The sequence below is a fragment of the Eretmochelys imbricata genome, chromosome 7 (genome assembly GCF_965152235.1).
Source record: "Eretmochelys imbricata isolate rEreImb1 chromosome 7, rEreImb1.hap1, whole genome shotgun sequence".
NCBI lineage: Eukaryota > Metazoa > Chordata > Testudines > Cheloniidae > Eretmochelys > Eretmochelys imbricata.
Genome location: NC_135578.1, coordinates 111,152,612 through 111,180,141, shown reverse-complemented (window position 1 = coordinate 111,180,141; position 27,530 = coordinate 111,152,612). Strand labels below are relative to the sequence as shown.

Below are 27,530 nucleotides of genomic sequence, written 5' to 3'. Positions count from 1 at the left end.
GCAATCAAAAGAGGCGAAGAGCATTTTTATACAAGAAAATAGCACTGTAGAAAGAAAGAGTCTGTACAGTATTTAAATATTGTATATACATAAAATTATATTGTTCATAACTTATCTTAAAGGTTCTCTTATTTGTAAACCAGGAAAGGCAACCAAAAGAAATCTTATATTTAACACTTTAAGCAGAGCAAGTAGCAGGAAACAATGCTAGCAAGCAGTTTGTAACTCTATAAGAAATACCTAGCCAGATAATGTTACTAGCATTTTCCAGTCCCTTTTTTATTTAATTCAGTATATTTTTTTCACATTCTACTAGGGAATTCTGCAAGAGAGAGACAAAGAATTCAAGGGCAGAATATAAGGGCCCAATCCTGCACTCTTTTCTTAGGCAAAATCCCAATTAAGCAGTATCCTCAAGTAAGAAGTGCAGAATTGGGGCATAAATTACTAAAGTGATTGATAAAGCTTCCTTTTTCAAAAACCGTCAGTAATGGCTTCTATGGTTTTAACCTATGCTTAACTAAAGGAAAAGGGTTCCGGTAAATAATTAACCTTTCAATGTCTTGAAAGTGTAATACATTGCAGCAGGTGAAGGGGCAGCCTTGTTTAAAATAAAAATGATAAAAGTATTAAAAATAGCAGTGTTTTTCAGCTGATGCTACAGGTTTGTCCAAGCCCTCAAGATTAGATGGGGGTCTGGATTTGAATCTGAGCTTCCCAGTTCATGGGGGATGCAGGGTTCCAGAACTGGCTCGTCCGTAGTTTTTTATAAAATGAAAACTGCCCTATCTGGAGCTGCGGTGCTCCAGTTGTGTGAGTGTTGGAAGACATCTTAGTAAAGCGGTACCATTTGGAAAGCATGGTGACACCACACGCAGTAGTGTATTCTGCCTGCATTACAGACAGACCCCTGAGCATGCACTGAACTCTGGTGTCTGGCGGGCGCTCATTGATGATCTGGGGCTTTTGTTCTCTGTCTCCTACATTACTTACTGCCTCTGCAGCACACTTCCAAAATATATTTTGTTCAACTAAAATGTTTACTTTAAAATTTATAACATTATTGATCCAGAAAACTTTCCATTTTTCACTTGTATACGCTTCTGGGGAAGTCCTCAACTGAGCACTCTTCCAAAATGATAAACCAGTGGATTAACTTGTCAAAGAATGCAATAATAGATTTCAGATTAATACTGATAAAAAAAACCCTAAAATGGAAAGTTTCTTTGTTATCAGAGAATTTGCAAATCTAAACCAGGGTAACAGCTGTTCAGTTTTATAGAAATAAGAGCTTTAGAAATAAAGGCAGACATTTTCAAACCTCAGTACTTACTGTTAGGCTCCTAAATCCATACACAGGCACCTAACACAGAAGAGTCCTGATTATTTCAAATTGGTGAGTATTGTCCATTCCTAGTGAAGTTAGTGGGAGATGTGGGTGTCAGCATCTTTGAAAATCAGGTCTCTATTCCTTATGTGCCTAAATACAGATTTAGGAGCCCAACTTTAGGCATCCAGATTTGGAAAAATTTGGCCAAAATACCTAAAACAAATGAACACTGCAAAAAGTGATGTGTTCTCATAGTCAGAAGACAGTGCTGATCAAATAACCAATCCCCACAACAATCCTGCAGGTAAATTTTTGCAACCATTTTGGAATCTTCAGCTTAATCTTTAGCACCTGACAAGTTTATACTATTTAATAGAGGTGAGATTTTCAAATGCATCTAAGTGATTTAGGAACATTGACTTTAAATGGGACTTGTGCTCCTAAACCTCTTAGGACTTTTGAAAATCTCACTAGATCATTTAAGAGGCAAATAAACCTTGATATATCTCTACCTATTGGCTGTTCTTATCTAGCCTGCTGAAATTCAAGTGGATTGTGTCATATATGAAAGTCAGAAAATGGAACACTGAAATAATAAGTCTCGCAGATGGACCACGGTAGGAGGGGACTTTTAGTAATTTAAGAAATCAATACCAGCTTTGACACTCTTAGAAGTGGCAACATCAATGGCCATGGCTTTAATCTCAGTGTCCCCAAACTGCATTAGCGTTTTGATCTCCCTTCGAGTTGGCACCAAAGTATCAGTTCCTGTGAGATCCAGACGAAGAGTGCCACACTTTTTCACTCCGGGCTCAGTGATGAAACTGACATTATCTTCCTCTGAGCTGTAGATATTGATCACTATTACTAACTGGGAAGGCTTGGCAGGTGTGTAACTGCGTGACACTGTTTCTCCAAGAGCTACAGATTGGTCGGCTGAGATAAATTTGTCGAAGACATCAGTGCACCAGCGTGTGCCATCTTTAACCAGCAGCTTCTCCGGCGGGTGCTTTCCTTCCACGAACCGATTCAGGACCCCCACCCCATAGGTCAGAGGGGAACGTCGCACTTTGATGACAGCGGGGTCTAAGCCAAAAAGGACAGCGCCTTTGAGGATAGTGAGGCCCACATCCTGAGGAATGATGATTCGACATTTTGAACCGAAAGCATTCTGGACAGCTTGTTGGAGTAAAGGGGCTTCGGCAAATCCACCCACCAGGAACAGAAACTTGACATTGGTTACTTCTGGCTTTTCAAACAAGTCACCTAAACAGAAAGACAAAGCCTGCTCAGCTAGGAAAACTTCCTAATGGCAAAACCGATTAGACCATGAAATAATCTCGCAAGAGACACGATGGGTGCCCCATCACAAATATCCACACATAGGACCAGAAAGAAGGCATGTGTCTGGAATGGCTCCATAAACTCTGTGACACCTCCAAAGTGTCTTTTGTTCTGAAAGATTCTATTGTTTCGGGAGAGAAATGTCCTGTATTTAACATGGAGGATGTGCCTGAGGGGGCCCTCAAAACAGAAGAAAATTTTGAAGTAGTAGAGTCCAGATACACATTTTAAAACTTATTTTTCTCTTAAGCCATATTTTTATTTTTATTTTTTCTGCTAGATGAAAGCGGGCACATTTCTGTGCAAACCAATCCAACAGCCAGTCTGGGGGCAGAGAGGGAAGCCTGCTAGATGAAATATCTCCCATGAGCTCCTGACATCCAAGACAGCAGCCAGGTATTCCCAGGCAAAACTGACTAATGCTCCCTTGATTACATTACATATAATCACCCAATTTTAAAATATATTAATAATTCTGATTCCACCTTCTCAACTGAAATGTATTCCACCTGCAAAATAATACCTCCTTAAATCCTTCTTACATATGTTCCCTCTTTACTTAAATCCATGTTCTCTAGTTCTAGTCTATCCAAAAAACTCATATCTATTAAGTTTAATGTTACATTTACCTGTACCTAGTTTAAACGCTTCAATCTTACTGTCTCAATTATCTGTCAAAACAAAATAATCCTAGTTCTCTCATTTTCTATTCATATATAAGCTATTTTGCTGCATTTATATTAGTTGCCTTATTATGCCGTGCTCTAATATAATTATGATTTTTTTCATATAGGATGCCCAAAATTGGACACTATATTCCAAATATTCTAATATATAATAGAAAGAAAGAAAGAAAGAAAGAAAGAAAGAAAGAAAGAAAGAAAGGATATTGACTATTAATTAGGTTTCAATCTTCTAATGATTTATATTCCTGAAAGCTCAAGAGGAAATAAAATGTATGCAGCTTTAGTACTGATTGCCTGGTCAACAGCTACAGAATAGCTAGAAATATCTATTAAGATACTAGCTGACTTGGAGCAACCCTGATAGTCATTTTTGGGGTAATTTGGGGGACTTAAATTCCTCACCCCCAATTTGTGGGGTCAAATTACCCCACTGAATGTAATTCCCAGTTTGGGGGCTGTGATAGATGAGTATTTGGATAAATCAAACTTCAATTTACGTCCAGTCACAGACTCATGACACCTTGATACATACTAAGATGTTGAATGATCTGGTCAATTGTAGGTTTGAAAAGGGCATTCATTGCATCTGGACTCATCCTTAGCATTCCTTGGGAGGACCACTTGACAAAATCCACGCTGCAACAAAAGAGCAAAGGAGGCTGTTAAAATGAGTTCTAATGTTAAGAGTAAGACAGTACTTGAGCAGTAGTACATGGCTGACAAGAAATTCACAGATTTACAGCCTCTACATTAAGTACGTCACTTGCAGTACGTCAAATGGCCAGCTATATCCCACAGCTGTGTCCCACTGGCTCCTGCAACCCACTGTATGAAGGGCATGCTGGGCCCAGGGTGTGTAAACGGTGAAACTCTCTATGGAACTGCTACAGTTGGTGTGGGCTGCTTTAAATTACACCAGATGCTCTTGTGGTTTCTGGTCAGCCCAGAATCAGATAAATGGGAAGGTGACTCTTAGCCGCACTGAATATGGCCAGAAATACAGGAGACTGTCTCAGTGTGGAACCTTAGGAAATGGTGCCATATAAGTGAAGATGGTCTAATGGAACTTGCAGAAAGACGTCTACAGCAGGATGCAAGTGTTTCGGAAAAAACTCTTAAGAAAAGCTAGAATATAACTTTATTTTCTGGTAACTGTATCTGAGGCAGTATGATTTTCCCATCATTAGATTACATTTTCTCACTACAATCTATTATGCTACTTGTAATTAGGATATTTTAATTATTATTCTTTCCAGCAGTGAGTAGTTAATTATGAATCTATCCAGGTTCAGTTGCCTACTTACTTGCTTTTCCTTAAAGCATGTTCCACGCTGTGACCTCGAAACTTCTTATAATAGTCAATGAAGGAGAAAGGCAGAGTGATATTCAGTGGATTGGTTCTGTCTGGGGCTGCTGCCCTTTTACGAGACTCAAACGCTATCATCAGATCCACCCAAGCAGCAGGACGCTTGATTTTAAATTGTTCAATAAAATCCTCTCCAAATATTTTACACAGGAGTTTTTCAAACTCGTAGTCCACGCCTACAGAACCATATGGCCCACCTGTGTTAGAAACAAAACATATCGTTAACATATTGTGTTGCTAATTAGAATTTGAGCCCATCATATACAAATCCAGATCATACTGACATAGCTAAGCAGATGATAAAATGCAATGATCCAGAGCATGATAAGTGTATTTTCACTGTCAGGGAAACACTCTCTTGTATATGAGGAGATCAAGATGGAGCTTGTATTCATGAATAAGTTGCCCTGCTGCACAGAGAAAGACATATGCTGGGTTCCTCTTTGGTGACACTGGAGTCACCAAGGCTGAGAGTTCAGGACTCATACAGAAGAGGACCAACCCAGGATTGTTGGTCCCAGGTGCTATGACAACTAAGGGATTGTCTCAGGTAGCTAATGGCAAAGCTCAACTGGATCTGGAGTTGGGGATGGGAATGTAACTTGGGGAGTTGAATTTTACTTCCTGGCCATGGACCAATCACCATGTCATTTGATTTGAGATAGGGGCACACCTTTCTCATCAGGGTGATGGACCCATCTCAGTGCTCTACCTCTCGAACTTAATGGTGCATGTGTGATTCTACATGAATCTGCGGGAGAATACTGTTATTCTAACAAATCACTCGGTTAATAGCCTGGTGGGACTTTACAACAATCTTTTGTTCTGACTATCAGCCAGCCATATAGTGACCCCCTAAATGCCCAGGCAGGTCACCACAGTTTAGAGATGACCTATGAGAGATTAAATGAGAGGAGAGATGGCTAGCGTGTGAGTGATGGAAGTCAGACCAATGCTGGCAATGTTTTACTTTTCTCATAGTAAACATATACACAATATTATTTAACACTATCTACGGACTAGCAGTTCAGAAATCACATGAAATTAGCAAGACCTTTTGAATTACAGCATCCTTACTGGTAGTAAGGGTGTAAGATCAAACTCCAAGTACTATACATTATTCACTACTCATTTCGCTTGTAATTTTACCAGTTGCCTTGTACAGTTCCTTCAGGTGTCCTTCAGGTAGCCTGATCTGATGGACAGTGAGATCCACTGTGCCTCCTCCACTGTCAACAACTATGTACCGGTCACCTATGAAGCAACAGGAACAAGCATACATCATTTTCATCGGCATCAACACAACAGTCTACTAATACTTAAGCAATATTAAATACTAATACTGCGGGCATCCCGAGCAGAAAGCCATGAACATGTGTACTGGGAACATCTGGCTTGAAAATTAGCAGTTCCTAATGGAATAATTTGCAGTGATTTATAATGGAAGTGAAACTTGTGTGCTACAGATTTAAGCACCCATGTGGGGAGAATGTATCTTTATGATAAGTGGAATTGTGCGTGCCATCGGTGTACATTCCATTGCGTGAACAGTTCTGCAGAAATGTTACAGTGCGAGCTTACTTACGAGGTGTATTCTGAGGACATTATGCTCTGGCTTGTATTTTAAAATCTGGGTTCATCCTTTTTACAACCCATCAACTTAATAATATGTGCTGCTCTAGAGCATGCAAAATTCTAGCTCAGTCTTCTAGACTAAGAGCAGTGCATGCTTTGTAATTTAAAGGAAAATACAGTCATTTTGAGAATACCAAAAGCACATAACAAATGTATGGGAAAGGTTTGTGGGTTTTTTGCCAGCAATATAAAACCAGAAAGAGCAAAGATAATTCACAAAAGGACGCTACCTTCTTCCAACTCGGACCAGATCTCTCCTATGACATTTTCCACCAAAAAGGTGCGGCTCTGCCGATTACGACGGATGTGTTCTTTAGCTAATCATTGACAGAGAAAAAATTACTAAGCATTAGAAAGCAGGAACAAGCTGATGACATACAGTGCAGGAAGCAAGCACAAGCAGAATGAGAGCTTTCTATGTATCATTCAATAAGGTTCTAACAAAACAGATGAACAAAAATTGCTGTACTAGAATTAGGAATTTACAAACTGAGTTCTGGAAAGAAAAATATCAGATATTCTATTCTTTACTTAGAATAATTGGATTTCAAATATTCCTCTAAGAATAATAGAAAGCTTTCTTTGTAATACATATTTATTATATTTTTAATTAACAAAATGAAATATTTACATACAGACAAATTTTTTGGTTCTAGAAATGCCAAGATGCATTTTTGCCAGTAGGTGGCATACTTGACGCATAATAAAATAATCAAGACTTGACTTTAAAACTGTCTAGGAATTGAAGGGACACTTTGGCCAAGATTTTCAAAAGTCATTACTGATTTTGGGTGCCCCCATTTTTGGTTGCTTAAGATGAGATGCCTCAAGGGAGCCCAGTTTTTGGAGGGTAGGTGCTCAGTACCTTCTAAAAATTAGGACCCTTCAAAATATCTCCATTTGAGCACCCATAATCATTAGTTATTTCTGAAAATCTTGGCCTTTGTCAGGTTTGTGCTATGGACCTGGGTTGTAGGAGTAAATCCTGCTCATTTTACTCAGCCATACCTCCCACTGGATTCCAGTTAGACTTTTGCTTGATGGAGGACCTGTAGGATTTGGCCCATTACATATCTGCATATACCAGCATAGGTCAATTTAAATACATATGATTTAAAAATGAAGTCTAGTCTAGTAACGCATAGTTATAGCAATAATGCATTTTATGAACATTAATCTCCACAAAGACATTTAAAATATGTAATGTGATTTGCTAAGTGTCTCACTAAAGTATTTCTAAACCCAGCTTGTGCAATTAAATGACTACTAAATCATTTCCAATGTAACTTTCACTCATCTATATGATACTACAGAAAAATGCAGACACATTCCATGGTATAGCAAAATATTGTTTCATCTAAAAAAATTCTATCTAATATTAGAAAAAAAGGTACATTTATTGTATATAAGAAGACATTTATATTTTGCTAGCTAATGATAATACACTTCACATTTCTATAGTGTCTTCCATTTGAGGATATCAAGAGGATATCAAAAGCCAAAGAATAAAACTTCAGTTCTCCTGTGATGCAAGCAAATAATATTATCCTCATTTTACAAGTTGAGAAGCAGACACAGAAAGGTTAAGTGACACCGGAGTCAATAACAGAACAAGGGATCGAATCCAAGGAAGGGCCTGATCCAATACCCACTGAAGTCAACGGGAGCCTTTCCACTGATTTTAAAAGGCATTGGATCAGACCTGAGATACATTCCTTTAACCATTAGATTATGCTTCCTCTCCTAATGCAAATTTATCCTCAGTATTCTGAAGACTACAACCTTTGTTTTGACTACACAGCACTAAAATAGTCCTTGAAATGCTTCTTTCTGTTTATGTTTAAAGGATTTTCCTTCTTGACCTCTTCTCAGCTTTGCTTGGGTCCCTGCCATGCTTTTATTGAATTTTAGATAAAATCCCAAATTAATTCGTTCAATGCCTTGTTTCTATTAATTCTAACTGAATTAAATCCTTTTCGTCTATACCAGCTTTTACCTTATTAAGTAAAGAAAGATAACTGTAAAAAGACTTTTGACAGAATCCCATGACTTTGTGAATAGATTTTGCTCAACAGCCCAGCCCTGTAGCTCCCTTTAACCAAACAAGAAAATGTTTTCATTTGCATAGGGATAGATGCCCTGGCAACCCAAGTAAGGGGTCACGGAAGGTCCTGAGCATGTGGCTCAGCTACACAGAGGATGGGGCAGAATGTGTGAACCCACACACAGGTTTGCACCCTATGTTCTGTAAGAACTGTGCTCTGCAGGGGCTACACCATTCTGAATAAGGATGGCAGCCAGAGGACAGGTGCAGAAGCAAGACCAATGCATTGACAAATACATGGTTGCACCAGCCAAAAATTGCTTGCTTAGGGGTGCACAGTTTCTCAGGCTCCAGCTGTGAAGAAGTTCTGTGATCTAGGCACAGGAGGGATGCTTCTGTCCTCCTGCCCATTAAGAGACACCCCTGAGCAAAGCCTCTTTATAGCTTTGTGCTGGGGTGAAAATTTTACATGGGGTACCATTGAATAAACCTGGGTCTTTGTGGCATGGTCAGGGCTCAAATTGTGGTGGCTAAATATTATTTCACCTAGAGAAATAAGACATGCTATTTTATTAAAAGGACTCAATCAGTTTAATTAATTATGAAATTTCTGGGGGCAAACTGGGTCATCACATCCTGTCAACTAAAAAAAAAATGGGTTCCATTAAGGACAGGGAGAAATAAAATGTTTTGAATGGGTTTATTAGCAGAATCTTCCATTTGCTTTTGCTGTTTTGAGCTGGAAAACATGCAAAATATAAGATCTTTTGCCAAATTCTCTGCGGGGGTAAACTGGCACAACTCCACAACTGTCAATGGAGTGCACCAATTTACACTAGCAGATAATTTGGATCTTTACATTACCATCAAAACTTGTCCCATCTTTACTGCCTAACTTCAGACTCAATCAGAATGACTGTTTTCAAAAACTTCTGCAGTGAAAGATGATCCATCTGCAAACCAGTTAAATTACACTCCATAGTCTGCCTCTCAGTGTAAACGAGTCTGCATCAAACCTACCATGGGAGCTAGTAAAAACTCAACATTCACAGTAACAATAGATAACACACCATGATATCTGAATCACAATAGTTAGTTTCTGTTCGAAGTTCAGAGAACATGCTATGCCGTATCATGTAGCACAGTTTTGCTAACTACTGGTGAATGCTGACTATTTCATGGTGACCAATGTAATTGTGAACCAAAAATCACCAAGTGCCCAACTTTTGACAAAAATTCCAGAAACATTAAAGGTCTGATGGCAAATTCAAGTGTAATCCCTTGTTAAATTAATATAGCTAGTTTAACACATCATGGTTGGCTCACAAAAATAAAGTTAAATCTGCACTAGGAAACAATTAGCTATTACATTAAAACAGTAAGGTCCCAATCCTGCAAACACTATGCCTTTGCTTAACTTCAAACCTGTGAGTAGTCCCTCATGTCCCAATAAAGTCAATCGTGCTACCTGCATGCTTAAAGTTAAGCATTGAGCACAAGCGTTTGCAGGATCAGTGCCCAAAATAGTCAAATTAAAGTAAATAGAGAAGTTTTTCTATACTAGCCTGTAATGTTCCACTATCACAAAGAGGCAATGATAATCTACAGGAAATGGTAAGAAAACTGCCCTAATGACCAAATCTAAAGTAGCCGAAAGGTACTAGATCTCAAGTCAGTTAGTAGAAGAGGTACCCTGTGTAAATCCAGCTCCTACGGTGTCACTAGCATTATAACCATTGACAGGTGCTTTGCTGCTCAGGTCTATCATCTGGTGAAGGCGGAGCTTTCTGCAGTAGATGGAAGCAGCCTCAGGTTCCAGGGCAATTATCAGCTGCTCGGGGTTTTCAGGAGTTGCCATTCCTGCCTGTGAAACAGAATCATGCAGAGAAGTGGGGTAGGAAAAAATGTAACCAGATAGTCTTCATCTCAGACTGGTTTGGTAGGTGAACAATGAACATTTAAACCAGCACTGCATTTTTTTCTAAGTTAAATGCCACTAAAAAGCTGCTGAGCCATTGGCTAAGGATCTTGGCCTGCAAAAAATTATGTCTTCAGTTTTCACAAGTTTGCAGGTTGTAACTGGGGAAGATGCATGCACTTACCATGCTTAGTATCTAGTTAATGAGGTGAGCGCGTACAATAGGCAGAGAAAGAGAGCTAGAGAAGACAGTTGAAATCCAGGGTAAACTGTCTACAATCTACACTCCTCTTAACCCAGCTAAATCTAAACTTCTTAAGAGTCCCAACCTTCTGTCAAGAAACGGAGAAATACCTTTGCCCTCCTTTCACTGTAACAATAAGATTAACGCATCACTCTTATTTTATATCCTATCACTACACAGAGCAAGTGGATAACACAATGGCTATTGTATCAGCCCAGCAAATTTTGTTCACATGTGTGGTGGGGCTGAAGAAATTTCCTCAGTAGCTCTTGCAGAAAGCCAGCAAGAGGAGTCCCCTGAAGTCACTGATCTGTATAATGCCCTTTGCCAGATATCCATCTTTTCACTTAGAGTTGAGTTTTTCTAATACCATCACCTTTACACACACCTATATTCTGCAACAGTTTTAAGATGCAGACTAAGTATTGCCAACCCATGCATTCAAAATCATATGTCAGGCCCACAAAACATCATGAGACTGGCTTAAAAATCAAGAAAATTTTAAAACCAACATATTTACAGTTCTTTTTATTTGCTTTCTGGTTTGTGAGCCTTTAGGGGTCATGTTTTCAAGATTTTCTCTACAACTATAAGGGCTACAAACTTACTTCTGCCCCTCCCCATGAAACCTAAGATTCTCATGTAATCACATGACTCCAAGAGTTGGGGCTTTAAGAAAAATTCCAAATATCACAAAAGGTGGCAAGTGTGCTTTTGTCTTACTTTTCTTTTCTCCTACAAGCTCTGGTGTTTCCCCTGAGCTTCTGACTTTCTCTTATGACAGGCAACATTGACATTTCCAAGCTCCTACAGTTCCAATTCAAGTTGAGGTTTTCCTGCTAATGTTGTTTATTGATAAACTGTGTTCCTTAATGCTAAAGCATGTTGGTAAAGAGGAGAATGGTTTTTTGATTTATTTGTTTTCATTGTCAGTCTCCCAGGCAACTTTTGGGTGCTTTGATTCATGCACAGACACTGTCACTGCATGAGAGCTTTCCAAAAAAAAAGAAAAAAAGAAAAAGGCACAACAATTACCTAAGATGTGAACAAGCCTTTAAAATACAAAACAAACAAACAAAAGTGGATCAGATGGAAAAACAGCTGACCTGCATTGGAATCCCAAATAGTTCACATAGTTACACTTTGCACTATAGTAATAAGACAACTGCTGGTTGTACATGCTGGGAAATAACTTGTTTGTATGAGAAGGTATAAGTGAAAGTAAAGCTTGTTCATAAGCCAATGCTCAGGCCAGACTGCTCAGCACAACAAAAGTGATTGTTTCACCATTTGTCTTCTCATCACCTTGTTCTTTTCCTCTCACTTGTAACAACCATAAGAGGCCTGTACTTCCAACAAAAGCATCACTCTCCCCACCACTACTGGGAAGGGTGAAATGGAGAAATTGTATGGTAAGTAAATTCCCACTCCATGGCATGGGAGTAAATTTACAAAGGTTGTTCATTGGTTTGAAAGCACATGAACCATAAAAGCTTTGCGGACTGTGCTCAGTTCACTACGGGCCAGGTTTGGATACCTTTACTCACGCTGGGCAGCATTTTACGCCACGAGTAGTCTCACTGAACTCAGTGGGGCTATTTATAGAGTAAAGTACTGTCCAACATGAGTATGGGTGTCAAATCTGGACATCTATCTCACATTACATATTAAAAAAACTACATTAAAAGAAAGGAAATGATAAGCGTATAGTTGCCTACACAACCTCTCTGTTACACCCTTTTCTGTTCAACCTATGCACTGGAGTAGGCAAAGTTCCTGTGGAAAAAAGGTATGTGAAAAAATAGTAAGTGATAATATAATTAAAATCTATATCATAATGCAGACGCACAAATGGTCAGAATTAAGGTGGCATGTTCAACTGTCAATTAGGCATTTCCTAACATTTGAATGTGACTTTGCAACCAAAATAAATTTATTTTTATGTAGCTTTTTGTAGGCAAATTCTTAGGTTTATTTTTTTCTAAAAGAAAAAGGTAAAAACAAATTCTGTTATATGGAACTATAATAACCTCCTCCCCACGCCATGCATCACCAGCAAGATTTGAACCTGAACTTTCAGCATTGCAGCATAGACTTCTACTATTTGAGCTATAGGACTAACTACATTAGCAAGCAGCAGTAGTCTGTTATCTCCTGGGGGATGGGGATGGGTGGGCTGTTGATGCCATGTGTTGGATCCAGTGGGTAGTCAGGGAGAAGCCTGACCTGGGGCTTTCTCTCTCTCCGGCCCCCGTCAGCTGGAAGAGCGGCTCCTGCCCTTCGAGGGGAGACAGGATTCTGAGGTCACATACTATGTCCCAGGGATGTGGCTGGTGACAATTCCAGATGGGTCTAGCTCTTTCTGCCACTCCTCCTGCTCCAGGAACTCCTAAGCATTCCCAGTACAATGTGTGTTGCAGCTGCTGCAGTGGCAGGGCCAATGGCATGAGACCCGCTCTTTAGAATGCTTTGTGTCCAGCCATTTTGACATACTCAGAACGTTATCCTGGGGAACACATGCAGGAGAAGGTACATGGAAATTTTAAGTTGATAACTCAACTAAACCTAAATGGAATTTTGTGAGGCAAAGAAAAGGCATTTTTCTAACTCCAGGACTTTCTCCCTGCTGAATTTCAAAGGCCATTTGCAAACCATGGAGGTGTTAGTGTTTCTCAAAACAAGAAAGAAAGAAAGAAAGAAATGGCAAGAATTTTTAATCATGAAAAGTGGTATGCAACCAAAATCTAGGGGTTGATACCAGCTCTCCCAATAATATATTATACATGTTTGTCTCTATATAATGTACAGTATGACACACACAAACACATGTATGTAGAGACAGAAAGCATGGACTTGTGGGGTGGAATGTGGTGCTGAAACTTCCCTTACTACAGCACCCTAAATATGACTGGTACAGACACATAAAAGACAATGTCATTATCCCGTGAAGTTTATGATGTAAGTTGAGGGCACATGCACAAGGAGTGTGGTCAAGCATTGGGCACAGGCGGTAAAGGGAAGAGCAGGACAAGGTCAACATGAATAAAAGAATATGGCTGCTGAAGATGGTAAGGCATGTGTCTCTGGGGCTGTGTGTAATTTCTGTCTTTGTGTCTTTCTTTCCGCCTTTTTTCATGCTCTCAAATATATGTGCACACATACAACTATTAAAAGGGGGAGATTTAGGTTTTAGTGGGCTGTAATACCCCAGGATGGGCCAGGAAAAGGGACCTGGTATTTGACTCTACGTAGATCAATGTGGAGATGCTATGGCTCTTACTCCAGCCTAGGCTATGGGGTACAGCACTGCAGCCTCACATCCTGACTCAAGATTGGAGGGGTGGACTTCCTTACCCCAGCCCACTCAGTTTGCATAAAGCTCAGCTACTTATGTAACATCAAGGAAGCAGACCGGTGTTCCCTCTACAATATAAATACATAAAAGCCAAGCCAATCTATCCCAACTCAAGGACAACAGTAGTTTGTGTCTTAATGACCACTGGATTTATCTCGAAGACTTAACATAGATTATTTTCTATACTGAGCATCTCATTTCTGAAAATTAATGAGTGTGGACCACGCTAGATTGTAACCTTTCAGGATGTGGCCGTGGATTCTGCTTTTACTCTCTGTGTAGAGCGCACAGAAACCATGATGCATCATGCAAATATTTAACAATAATTAGCCAGGCAGTCTTTGATGAGTAGCCTACCTGAAGGTACAATTCTCAGTGCATGCAGGTATAACTTCCTTTTGGGCTCAGGAGACCTTGCTAGCTATGGGGCAGGGCAGCTACTTTTCTTGAAAAATGACACATGGTATGTCTGGAAAATGGTGACATGCTTAAACACCAGGTAACACCAAGTGAACAGGGGGTTCTAGCCATAAAAATGGATAATTCATTTAGTACTGAGCCATCAGCAGTGCTGCACTGCTGGTTTTTGTACTAGCACTGGTATTTCTTATTTTGTGAATGTCATTCCAGTAAGGAGGAGCCTCTGCATGCCACTGCCTCTCTCCTATTCAGCTGTGCACGCTCTATCTCCAAAGGATCTCTGGATGCTCCAACACCTAGTCTTAGGATTGCAGAAGCAGCCCAAGATCCATTGTGCATTGTAGCATGGACAACTGATTGGGGGCAAGGAGTTGGTTCGCTGATCCAGCTTGCCAAGCTAAGGCTTCATCTGTCTCTGTTGCCTGTAGAAGCTGGGACCACTGGAGCGCATCACTCCTACAACATTGCTAGTGATAGTTAGAAATAATTTCTAGTGACTGACAAACATTTCCAGATTGGTCTAGCTCTTGGCCGGCTTGGAAAGCGTTCGACTGGCTCCAAATTAACAAACATTTAGGTCTGGATTCTACCTCAATATAGCGATGCTCTGAGTAGTTCCAGAGACCTAAATAGTCCTTAGTCATTTGAAATGCAGAATTATCATCGTCACAGTGTTCTCAAGAACGACGCTTCTTCTCCCTAGACTAGTCTGCCATGTTACGGGACATAATGAAATATCATTTTGATTTGAGGTTTTTTTTAAATGAAATAAAATACAGACAGTACTATAAAGAAATATTCAGCATAATTTGAGCTTTTAAGAAAGGAACATGTACAAAGCTGCGAACCAGCCTGTGTGAGTGGCTCCCGTCTCTGAAAGCTTCTGTAATTAGCACCATCAACACTTCTGTATTTCACAAAGCCATGCACCATGCTGTCATTCACTCCACTCTGTGTGGCTTTATTTATTTCATAGTGGCCTACTTAAAAGGAATGCTGCATTAGGAAATACACAATCATTCATAAGGTTTAAAAACAGTTCTTAATACTATCTGTTTGAGCTACTAAAGGCCGCAGTGATGCTTCCTTTCTCGAAGGACACATTAGACATTATTTTGCAGGCAGGATAACTAAAGGCAACAGCAATAAAATCCACAGTACTAAATAATATGGCTTATCCATGAAGCACACGAATATCTTTGGATTGCAAAACTGACGAGAAGAACTGACACCGAGGGCTCAATTAGCGCAACAACAAAAAATGGTGCTTAATCAGTTGCATTTACTGTCCTGATCTATTATTAGAATTAGATGTTAATTGGAGTCAGTCCCCTTTATATGCGCCCTCCCCTGTCTGCCTCCACAGACATATAGTTGACCAAACCTTCCTGGAACCCCTCTCCACCCATCCCCCTTCCACATACAAAGGGTAGAACCTAGAAGCAGAGACCCTGAGGGGGTGTAAAACATCACCTTGTGCAGATCTTCCAAGAACTCTTCCCCATCTACAAGGGAAACATTTGTATAAATCCAAATTCACACACTGAGACATGGTTGTTTTGTGCCTTCAGCATGTAGGAATGGCAGTCTAATGGGGAAGGCACTGGACTGGACCTCAAAAAATAGTGTCCAATTCCTGGCTCAGTCACAGACTTCCTTGGGCTCTTACCTACCCTGTGCCTCAGTTCTCCCTCTGTAAACCTGGGATAACACTTCCCTGCCTTGTAGGAATATTGAAAGAATAAAATCTATTAACCATTCTCGGGCATCCAGATATTACAGTGATGAGAGCCATATAAGTACCAATCTAGATTAGGGTTGCCAGGTGTCTGGTTTTTGAACAGAACTCCTGGTTGAAAAGGGACCCTGGAGGCACCGTTGACCAGGCCATCTAAAATGTGGTTGGCGGCGCAGTGGGCCTAAGGCAGGCTCCCTGCCTGCCGAGGCTCCACGCAGCTTATGGAAGCAGCGGCATGTCCCCGCTCTGGCTCCTACATGTAGGGGCAGCCAGGGGGCTCTGCGCGCTGCCCGGGCTCCAAGAGCCAGCTTTCAGCTCCCATTGGCTGGGAACCACTGCCAATGGAAGCTGTGGGGGTGGTGCCTGCGGAGGGGGCAGTGCGCAAAGCCACCTGACCATGCCTCCGCATAGAAGCAGGAGGGGGGACATGCTGCTGTTTCCGGGAGCTGCTTGAGGTAAGTGCCACCTGGAGCCTGCACCCCTGAACCCCTTCCATGCCCTGACCCCCTTCCACACCCCAACCCCCTGCCCCAGCCCTGATCTCCCTCCCGCCCTCCAAACCACTCGATCCGAGCCTGGAACGCCCTCCTGCATCCCAAACCCCTCATCCCCAGCCCCACCCCAAAGCCTGCACCCCCAGCTGGAGCTCTCACTCCCCCCAATACCCCAACCCCCTGCCCCAGCCCTGATCCCCCTCCCACCCTCTGAACCTCTCAGTCCCAGCCCAGAGCCCCCACCTATACCCCAAGACCCTCAGCCCCACCCTAGAGCCTGCACCCCTAGCCAGAGTCCTGACCCCCTCCCACACCCCAACCCCCTGAGTCAGCATGGTGAAAATGAGCGAGTGAGTGAGGGTGGGGAGAGCGAGTGACAGAGGGAAGGGGATGGAGTGAGCGGGGGCGGGACCGGGGTGGAGCATGGGTGTTCAGTTTTGTGCAAGTATAAAGTTGGCAACCCTAATCCAGACAGATGTGAAAATAGCAAATTTGGGTGCAGGAATTATTCCTAGCTACTCAAAACCTGGCTGAGGCTTCTCAGTGCTACCACAATAACGACAACTAGTGAAAAGTCACCACACTTTCTTCAGATTAATATAGTTGCTTTCTTACCCTCCAGACCAGTGGTTCTCAACCAGGAGTCCGGTGTCTCCTGGGGAGCCGTGAGCAGGTTTCAGGGGGTCAGCCATGCATGGCCAGTATTAGACTCACTAGGACCCTGGGCAGAAAGCCAGAGCCCCGCTGCACAGGACTGCAACCCAGGGCCCCAAGCCCACCACCCGGGGCTAAAGTTGAAGCCTGAGCAACTTAGCTTCGTGATGCCCCCTGTGGCGTGGGGCCCTGAGCACTGCCCTGCTTACTACCCCCAACGCCGATCCTGGCTTTTATATGCAGAAAACCCGTTGTTGTGGCACACCTGGGCCATGGAATTTTTATAGCATGTTGGGGGTGGAGGGGTGCTCAGAAAGAAAAAGGTAGAGAACCCCTGCTCTAGACCTTTGTGACCATCATCATCAAACACAGGCAGAGTGTACAGAAGACCGCCATGCCAACCAGTGACCACCATTTATGGCATCACACCAAGCACCACGTAGTGGAGTTCCCAGATCTGGCTCAATTCTGCAAATCCGTGGATATTTGTGGGGGGCTATGAGGGCAGCACCAGGCAGGGGTAGGGTGTCCATGCACTCCCCTCCATGTCGATGGACAGTTTGAGAACAGGGTGTGCTGGGGTGTTTGGGTCCATCCTGGTGACATGGCCAAAGAGCAAGCAACACTGCTTTTGAATATAATGAGCCACTGAAGGAAGGCCAGATCTCTACAAGACCGTGACATTTCACACAAAGTCAAACCACATTACGCTGAGGATTTGGTCCTGACAGCACACATGGAATGCCTCTAGCCACCCCAAGTCTGCCTCTAAGAGAGGTCCAGGTTTGTGATTAGTACAGCAATATAGGTCAGAGGTGGGCAAACTACAGCCCACGGGCCACATCCGGCCTGCGGGACCCTCCTGCCTGGCCCCTGAACTCCTGGCCCGGGAGGCTCGCCCCCAGCCCCTCCCCCGCAGCCTCAGCTCACTGCGCTGCCGCCGGTGCAATGCTCTGGGCGGTGGGGCTTCAGAGCTGCGGCTGCCTGTCCTGGTGCTCTGGGCGGTCCGGCTGTAACGCCGCCAGCCACCGGTGCTCCAGGCAGCGCGGTGAGGGCAGGGAGTGGGGGGGCGGGGTTGGATAGAGGGCAGGAGAGTTCGGGGAGGGTGGTCAGGGGCCAGGGGTGTAGATAGGGGTCGGGGCAGTCAGAGGGCGAGGAACAGGGGGGGTTAAATGGGGGCAGGGGTTGGGAGGGCAGTCAGGAAGGGTGGGGGGTTGGATGGTGCAATGGGGGGGCAGTCAGGGGTAGGGATTCTGGGGGCAGTCAGGGGACAGGGAGAAGGGGTGGTTGGATGGGGCAGGGGTCCCCAGGGGGCAGCCAGGAAGGAGGAGAGGGGGTGTTGGATGGGGCAGCGAGGGGCAGGGGTTCCGGAGGCAGTCAGGAGACAGGGAGGAAGGGGTGGTTGGATGGGGCAGTAGTCCTGGGGGGGCAGTCAGGAATGAGAGGAGGGGTTGGATGGGGTGGGGGGGGGCAGTCAGGGGTGGGGGTTCCATGGACTGTCAGGGGACAGGGGGTGGGGGTGGATGGGGCAGGAGTCCTGGGGGGGCCGTCAGGGGGCAAGAAGCAGGGGGGGGGTCGGACAGGGGTAGGAGGCTGGGCCACGCCTGGCTGTTTGGGGAGGCTTAGCCTCCCCTAACTGGCCCTCTGTACAATTTTGGAAATCCCTCAGGGCCAAAAAGTTTGCCCGCCCCTGATATAGGTAGTATACAGATTTGTTAGATCTTCAACTCTGTCTCAGCGTAAAGACATTTTTTGACCCTGCAGCCCAAGAGTGAGATTCATGTGTTGATCATCTAAATAGAAAAGGCATTTCCACGGTCCCCATTACCTTCGTCTCTGAGCCCCTCACAATTTTTAATGTAATTATTCTCACAATACCCCTGTGAAGTAGGGAAGCGCTATTATCCACTTTTTACAGATGGGAACTGAGTTACAGAGAGGCTAAGGCTACGTCTACAATGCCACTTATGTCAGCAGAACTTATGCCGCTGACCCACCCCCCTGAACTACATAAGTTACACTAATATAAGCACTGCTGTGGGAGAGCTTCTCCCGCTGACATAGCTACTGCTGCTCATTGGGGGTGGTTTAATTATGTCAATGGGAGAGACCTCTCCCATCGGCATAGAGCAGCTACATGAGAGATCTTACAGCAGCTGTACACTTTCTAGTGTAGACAAGTAAGCCTAAGGAATGTGCCCAAGGTCACACAGGCAGTCTGGGGTGGAGCAGGGAATTGAACCCACATCGCCTGAATCCCAGGCTAACACCCTAACCTCTGCACCATCCCTCCTCTCCTACGAGTATTGATTTTGAGATGGTGTGAGCAGCCGATACTGAGCCATTCCAGGAGACTGGCACCCATCTCCATGCGACAGAGGCTGGGGAAAATAAAGGGAATTCCTGCATTAGAACCAATCCAGGATCATATCTCCAAGCAGCCTCCCTCTGGGAGATACCAGAGTACAAGGGAGTAGGATTGGGGGGATTTTTCCTGGATTGGTATTTCGTTTTAAAGTTTATAAACTTGTTGGGTAAAATGAAGATACCCACTGGGTAACTTAAACGGAGGCACAGTGATTTACAGCTGAGAATCTAAATTCACTGGCCTCAAAGCATGTTCCTACCTCAATGATAGTTCCACAAGGGAAAAAACGGGGAACGAGAAGAAAAGAGCAATTTCTTCCCCCTACCTCAGAGAATAGGTTGTAGAAGTCTCCTGATACTTGAGTGCTATTTTATTGTAGGCAAAAATGCCTTGGTATTTTAAAACATGAATTTAAATACCACGCTGTAGAAACAGTATCACCCTTCTGGCAACAATACAGGGAAAATATATTTTCACAAGCTGTGATGAAGCTAACGGCTCATTAAATAAAAGAAAATTAGCTAAGGACTTGGATGACTTGGAACTGCAGGAGGCAGCATCAGAATTAATAGATCAGCAGATCCTTCTAGGGCTCACCTCCTACAATCAGATCCATGCAGACAGACACTTATGATGTGTGGGGGTCAATGTGCAGAACAGTTTGCAGAATTGAGTCATAAATCAGTGTTAAGGCTCCTGTTAACTCCATGAGCTGTGAAGCTGAGCTGCCCCAGAAGCAGAAGAGAAGCCAATCTTTGTCCCTAGTTCTCCCTTGATCCAGAAGGGAAGTAAGCTCCATGAGTCTTTTACTTGGCACAGCTTACTTCCCACACCCTATTGATTCCAATGTGCAGGCCAGCGCAGGGAGAGGTGAGGGGGATGGAGTCAAGGCATCACCCAATCCATACCCATATGTGCTGCAGGGAGCATAGCAGTTCCACAGGGCTGATCTCCCCCTTGTACTGTGACCTGAGATGCCAGTAGCCCACTCAGAGAACTAAGCAAGAGACGTGAGTTTGAGAGATACCCCTCAGAATCTGGTTCAATTTCAGAAAGCATAAGCCTGTTTTTGTTTAAATGAAAGTCATTCTCTTAACCATACAGCCCCTGATTCAGCAATACACTTAAGGCAGATGCACAGCTTGAAGCATGTACATAATTGCCCTGGTTTTAAGGGGACTACTTGTGTGCTTAATAGGAATGCAGGTGTTTCAGTGTTTTGCTGCACTGGGGCCATAAAGATAAATAATGTACGTGTGGAGATGTATTTAATGCATGGACCAACAGCCACTTTGCAAGCTGGAAAGTACAGAGAGTACGGAACATATATTAATTATATATGTAGTAGTTATATTTTCCCCCAATGATGTCTTGGACAGGCCTCTGCAGGCACAGCTCCAAACGGGAACATGCAGGCACAGCTAGGGTAATACCCTAGTAGAGCACCACTATGAGCACTGTACACGTATGTAGTAAGAGAGAGTTCCTGCCCCAAAAAACTTAGCGTAATTAGACAAGACAAAGGATGGAAGAAAAGAAGTACTATGATCCCCATTTGACAGATGGGAAACTGCGACAGAAAGATTAAATGACTTGCCCAAGGTCACACAGAAAGTCTGTGGCAGAGCTGGGAATTCTAATTCCACAACTCCTGAGTTCCAGTTCAGTGCCTTAGCCTTAGCTACAAGCCCAAGGTTCCTCTCTCAGCTAATTAGGCAGCTATTTAATTTGAGCATATACGTGCTAGTTGGTGCGTGCAAAATCTGCCGGGGCAGCTATAAAGTTGGCCCTTTATAATATCTGCATAAAGTTGATGTGGGTTATTACGGAACTGAGTTCTACAGGTTGGTACCATTCACCCAACTGTTATTACAAATAAACAGCAGTTGTGAATAAATGGCAAATTTTGGGTTTACTGGAATATTTGCTATAATTACTCACAACAGGAAAGCTGTGATCGCAAGCTGTGCCCAGCATAGCGTTTATAGGGAATGTATTCTGTAACTGAACTAAGACGGCACCACTGCAGCTGGAAATTAAATGCCTTCTGAAATTTACACTGTTTAAACCAATCAGTTCATTGTGTTAACAGATTTGTGATAACATCGCCGGCTTAGTGCATCAGTAAGTGAACTCTTCGTTAATCCTTATTTTTTTTTCTCACTGGCTAGCACTTTCTCTAGTCCCATGGCATCATACTGGGATGTCACAAATAAACAACTGAGACCTAATTACCCGGCTGAGCATGCCAGCAAAGAAGACGAGCAACAAGGGAAAAGACTCACTGTATTAGCACCAAGAGACTCACAAAGGGGTAACCTATTTCAGAAAGCTACCTGAACAACACGCTTAACGCCATGATGTTAAATCTTTAGGTTTGCTACTTAAAAAGCCTTTTCCCCAAATGTTTGAAAACCATGAAAACCCTCACATGCATACATGCCATGATTTTAGTTTTCAGAATAATCAGAGACATACATTACAGAAAGGAATACGTGAATATAACGGAATGCGGTCAGATCACCTGGTTAACTCAGTCCACTTATCTTCTTAGGGCCAGATTCCCAAAAGTGCTCGGCACCCACACCTGGAGCTGGATTTTCAAAAGAGTTCAGCTTGCATTTAGGCACCAGACCAAAGTGAGAGAAAACTGGGAGCTGCTGGGTGCTCAATTCTTTTGAGAATCCAGACACTTTGTGTAGGTGCCTCAGTGGGAACTGAGAAGTGCTGAACATTTTTGAAAATCTGACCCGGCGGGCAAGTCTACACTTCAGCGCTACATCGGCGCATCGTCTGGAGAAGACGCCCTGTGCCGAGACAGGAGAGCGCTCTCCCGTTGACATAATTATGCCACCTCCGCAAGAGGCAGAAGCTATGTTGGCAGGAGAGTGTCTCCCACCCGCATAGCACCGGTATGGACAGCACTTAAGTCAATGTAACTTGTGTGGCTCAGGGGGGGAATCTTTTTCACTCCCCTGGGCGACGTAAATTACATCGACTTAAGTGGTAGTGTAGACAAGCTCTGAGTGTTTTCAGGCTTCAATCCTGCCAGGGGCTGAGCTCCTCAACTCCCACTGAAGTCAAGAGAAACTGAAGACACTTAGCACCTTGCAGGATTAAAGTCTTATCCTATAATGTGTTATTTTTTTAAAACACATTCATGGCTGTAGCTTCTATTGCTGCCTTTATTTAAGCCCAAAACAACAAGTTATTTGCCTTCCCCAGAATATTTTTTTCTGTCTTCTTACAGTGGCACCCATCACCTCAGTATCTGAATGCTTCCCAAGAGACAATAATCAAGCCAACACTCTGGATACTGGTGAAGAGTCAGAAAGCCATTTTCATTAGAAAATTCACATTTATGAATTTAGAAAGCTCTGGAGGAAACAAACAAGGTTACCTCTAAAAAACATTTACTTTAGTGGATTAAGAATGGGAGTGGGAGACAGGATGTCCTAAACTCTTTTCCCATCTGTGCTACTGATTGCATGTAACACTTTGCATTTACAAATGTAAATGTAGTGGATAATTATCACTACTCCCATTTATCTCAGCATCAGCTTCTCCATCTGTGAAATTAAGTGACAAGACAAGAATACTCAGTCACCTATTGCATATTTAGTTATAATCAGGTATAATTTTTGGATTTCACTTATGGCAAAAGGCAGTAGCCCCATTTTGCAGATGAGGGAAACTGAGGCTAAGAAAAAAGAAAAGGAGTACTTGTGGCACCTTAGAGACTAACCAATTTATTTGAGCATGAGCTTTCGTGAGCTACAGCTCACTTCATCAGATGCATACCGTGGAAACTGCAGCAGACTTTATATATACACAGAGAATATGAAACAATACCTCCTCCCACCCCACTGTCCTGCTGGTAACAGTGGGGTGGGAGGAGGTATTGTTTCATATTCTCTGTGTATATATAAAGTCTGCTGCAGTTTCCACGGTATGCATCTGATGAAGTGAGCTGTAGCTCACGAAAGCTCATGCTCAAATAAATTGGTTAGTCTCTAAGGTGCCACAAGTACTCCTTTTCTTTTTGCGAATACAGACTAACACGGCTGTTACTCTGAAACCTGAGGCTAAGAAAGTTTAGCTGACTTGCCTATGAGGCAATGTAGTCTAGCGGACTGAACACCAGACTGGGAATTAAGAGACCCCTGTTGTATTCCTAGTCTTGATTTGGTAGTGTTTTACACACACTGCACAGGAGTAATTGGTTATGCAATGTGAAAGGCCTGGGAGAATTAGCCCCTGTGTAATATGGGCAAGATTAATAGCCCTCAGTCTTATAACTGTCCTGGTAGCTTCCCTTGAGACCCCTCTTATCTCCCCTTTTTCTAACAATGGAGTATAAACTGCTACTATATATTTATACAACATTTATCATTGTTTTAAAAATGCTTGTGTGCTGGCTGTCCAGTCTTCTAGCCTTCTCCACCCTTTGTTAATATATTCCTCCTCCCTGTCATTCATTTTGACGCCATCCCTAGTTTACTTAGTTTCTTCCCCTTTATTTTCTGACACCCACCTCTTCTAGGAAACGTTTCTGTGTCTGGCATGTTCCCCTCACTCTTCCTGGTGAGCACAGACAACTGTTGCTATGAGCTCAATTATCTCATTAAGTGCCCTGTCATAAACATACAGCTAAGGGTATCATAAAATCCCTCCTTACCTATAAAGGGTTAAGAAGCTCAGGTAACCTGGTTGGCACCTGACCGAAAGGACCAATAACGGGAGAAGATACTTTCAAATCTGTGGGGGAAGGTTTTTGCTTTGTTCTCTTTGTTGGTTCTCTCCAGGTCAGCAAGGAATCAGGACAGGGAAAATACATCTCCCAAAGCCCTACTTGAACTAAGCATCTAGATTACAAAAACTGTAAGTAAAGCAAGGAAATGCGTTAGTTTAGCTTTTGTTTTAGCTTGTGAATTTTCCCTGTGCTAGAGGAAGGTTTATCCCTGGTTTTTGTAACTTTTAAGTTTTGCCTAGAGGGAAATCCTCTGTGTTTTGAATCTGATTGTCCTGTAAAGTTACCTTCCATCCTGATTTTACAGAGGTGCTTCACTTTTTTTTTCTTTATAATAAAGTTCTGTTGTTTTAAGAATCTGATTGGGTTTTTAGTGTCCTACAAACCCAAGGGTCTGGTTTGTGCTCACCTTGTTTATTTTTCAAGCCTCCCCAGGAAAGGGGGTGTAGGCTTGGGGGGATATTTTGTGGGAATAGGAACTCCAAGTGGTCCCTTCCCTGATTCTTTGTCTAAATCACTTGGTGGTGGCAGCATACCTCAGTCCCAGGACAAATAGAGATTTGTGCCCTGGGGAAGTTTTAACCTATGCTGGTAGAAATAAGCTTAGGGGGTTTTTCATGATTGTCCCCACATCTGTACCCTAGAGTTCAGAGTGTGGTGGGAACCCTGACGCCCACTTACAAGTTCTCCCAGACCCCAGTGGCCTCTACCTTCTTATATTTTTGACTTCACATATTTTCCCATCATTTCATTTTTCAGCTCTAAACACCTCTACAGTTTGAATTGGCATCCACTGAACCAATAGCTTCTTAAACCATTCCTAGCAGCTTCACAGTCACTAGCAATCTTACACATGGTTGCCCCACAACACCTGGACGCTAGGGATGCCTGGAACACCTCTGAACTCTGCGAAAGTTCAACCCCAGATACAAACTTGGTGGCTCAATAGTCATCTGTACGGAACATACAAGTGTCCCAAAGACAGAAGCCAAAAATTCTAGTAAACAGTGATACAAACAGCACAAAAAAATAATGCAACAATGGGTTAATATCCAAGTTTAACCATTTAACATCAACAATTAATTACATCCTCCTGCATCATTTAAATACTGAAAGCACAAGAAAAATGCCCTCTGGGTTCAACATCATTGCTGAGTAGAAGCCCTGTAATGGGACAGAAACAGGATACATAATATGCAAGATTCCTACAATAGTTTTCCTTGGTTTTTCAGGGCATCTTATTCTAATGATTTCATACCCACTTTGCATAATCTCTCAGAAATGTTTTCCAGTTGAATTAAATTAGGCATTTTAAATATTCACATAACAAATGATTATGGAGTTCTGAGGCCAGGATCAGCATATTACTCATTAATCTAATCTAAAATACTTACCACCAGAGGAATTTTACAGTAGCCAAAGATATGGTAACCTACTTACATAGACACATTGTGGAGGAAGCAAATCAGAAGAGAAAACTGTAAGTGGGGCAGTAGACAGGGCAATGGTAAAGCAGAATGTTGCCTGCGTCTTTCAGGAAGTCATCTTTTCCCTCCACAAAATATCTGCATGACCCCAGGTCCATGTGGGGGAAAAGTGGCCAAGGCTAGGGTCAGGTGGGGAAGCAACTGCACTACACATGCTCCTCATCAAAACTATCACTGATCTGAAGGGGAAATCAATAGAGAATTAATGCTGTGTTTGGCAGCCTAATCGCCAACTGCACATGCTTTGGAATCATGGACTGCAGCTCAGACAGGGAGTCATTGGCAGCATGGCTACTGGCCCTGCCATGCTCCCATGCTACAGAAAGGGGCAAATACCCAGCAATGAGAAGGAGGGAGAGTTTGTCTAAAGAGTGACCTGAAATCTGTGGGGACAGGAGCCAGGATCCTTTTGGATTTGTTCCTCTGAATTTGAGACTGCGTCCCTTGCCCATTCCACAACTCTGGTCCTCCCACAGACTGGAGCGAGACTATGCAGACTAATAGCTATGTGCAGTTAAATGCTACACATCCCTAATGTTCCAGCAGTGCTGAATTCACCCAGGCTAGGTCTACACTAGAAGCCTTACAGCGCCACACCCCTGAGCGACATAAATTTTGCTGACATGAGTGGTAATGCAGACATGATGTTAGTAAAAGAAAGATGGGGAAAGGACAATACTGTGTTCGCTAGGACCTGAGCTTTAGCAGAAGCAGATGAAGTACCAACACAATTTCAGAAGCTGGAACTTGCTTGAAACTGTCAGGAACTGAATGCACAAACTCCCACTCTTTGGCATCTGCTCAAAGGACTGGGGACTTATTTTTCTTGTAGTACTGACTTTATACCATGTTGACCACATGCTCAGTATAATCATATGAATTTCTATGGATGATAAATCCCATTTGATCCAGACGGTATGGTTTGGAACATTAACAATCCATGTCAAGCATCTATCTAAGGGTTCTCTCGTTCACTAATGGCATTTCAACAATTATTATTCTACATCTAGTGCCTTTATCTAACCAAAAGACCAATACTGTAGCCCATATTTTCATAGCGCATGACAGACCATCTGAAAGCATATGGCATGTGTCCCTTCTTGAACAAATTTTCCCTTGGTATCACTTGCCTTTAGCTAGTGTCATAGCTCCCTCCTCCCTTTCCACTCCAAACCCCTAGAACAAATCAATCACAATCCTACATGTCTGCTTTCACTTCTTCCTACTTTCTCTCTCTTGCTTCCTAGGCTTCTCCCAATCCTTTCAGTGTATTGCTGCTTTGGGGCAAGATCCTCTGACCATCTATCATCCTCCTTGTGCTGCTCTGGTGGAGCAAAGAGAACAGAAACTGGCTGGATCTTGGCAGCTGAGGATTCCCCCAGTGTGAGGGGTCCTTAGTTGGCATAGAAGTACCACCTCCACTCCTGACCCTGGTGACCATGCCAGAGGAGTGTGAGAGGAAGTATTCTCAGCTGGCAGACAGCCCCTTGGGGACTGCTACCATTTGCTGCAGACTAAACTAGCCATTCCTGGCTGTGTGCCTTTTCTAACATGCTGTCCCCTAAATGCCAAACACTTCCCACTTCTCCAAATATCCTCTCTCTTCTCTTTCAAACCCATTTCTAATGGGATCATTTCCTAACTTCTCCTCCTCTCCAGTAAGGTCTCTCTACCCTCCTTTTCCTGAACTATTGTTC

The 27,530-nt window shown here is 43.0% G+C and overlaps 1 protein-coding gene across 1 annotated transcript in view; it reads right to left on the bottom strand.

Moving 5' to 3' along the window:
- Nucleotides 1–1,961: 1,961 nt before the first annotated feature.
- Nucleotides 1,962–27,530, bottom strand: part of HSPA12A (heat shock protein family A (Hsp70) member 12A) — an 82,517-nt gene continuing 56,948 nt past the window's right edge. Inside the window, exons 7-12 of the mRNA XM_077822866.1 lie at nt 10,098–10,269; nt 6,592–6,678; nt 5,876–5,980; nt 4,665–4,923; nt 3,893–3,996; nt 1,962–2,596 (exon numbers count right to left, since the gene is read on the bottom strand). Of these exons, the coding sequence (XP_077678992.1) occupies nt 1,962–2,596; nt 3,893–3,996; nt 4,665–4,923; nt 5,876–5,980; nt 6,592–6,678; nt 10,098–10,269 (1,362 nt within the window). The remainder of the gene's footprint in view (nt 2,597–3,892; nt 3,997–4,664; nt 4,924–5,875; nt 5,981–6,591; nt 6,679–10,097; nt 10,270–27,530) is intronic.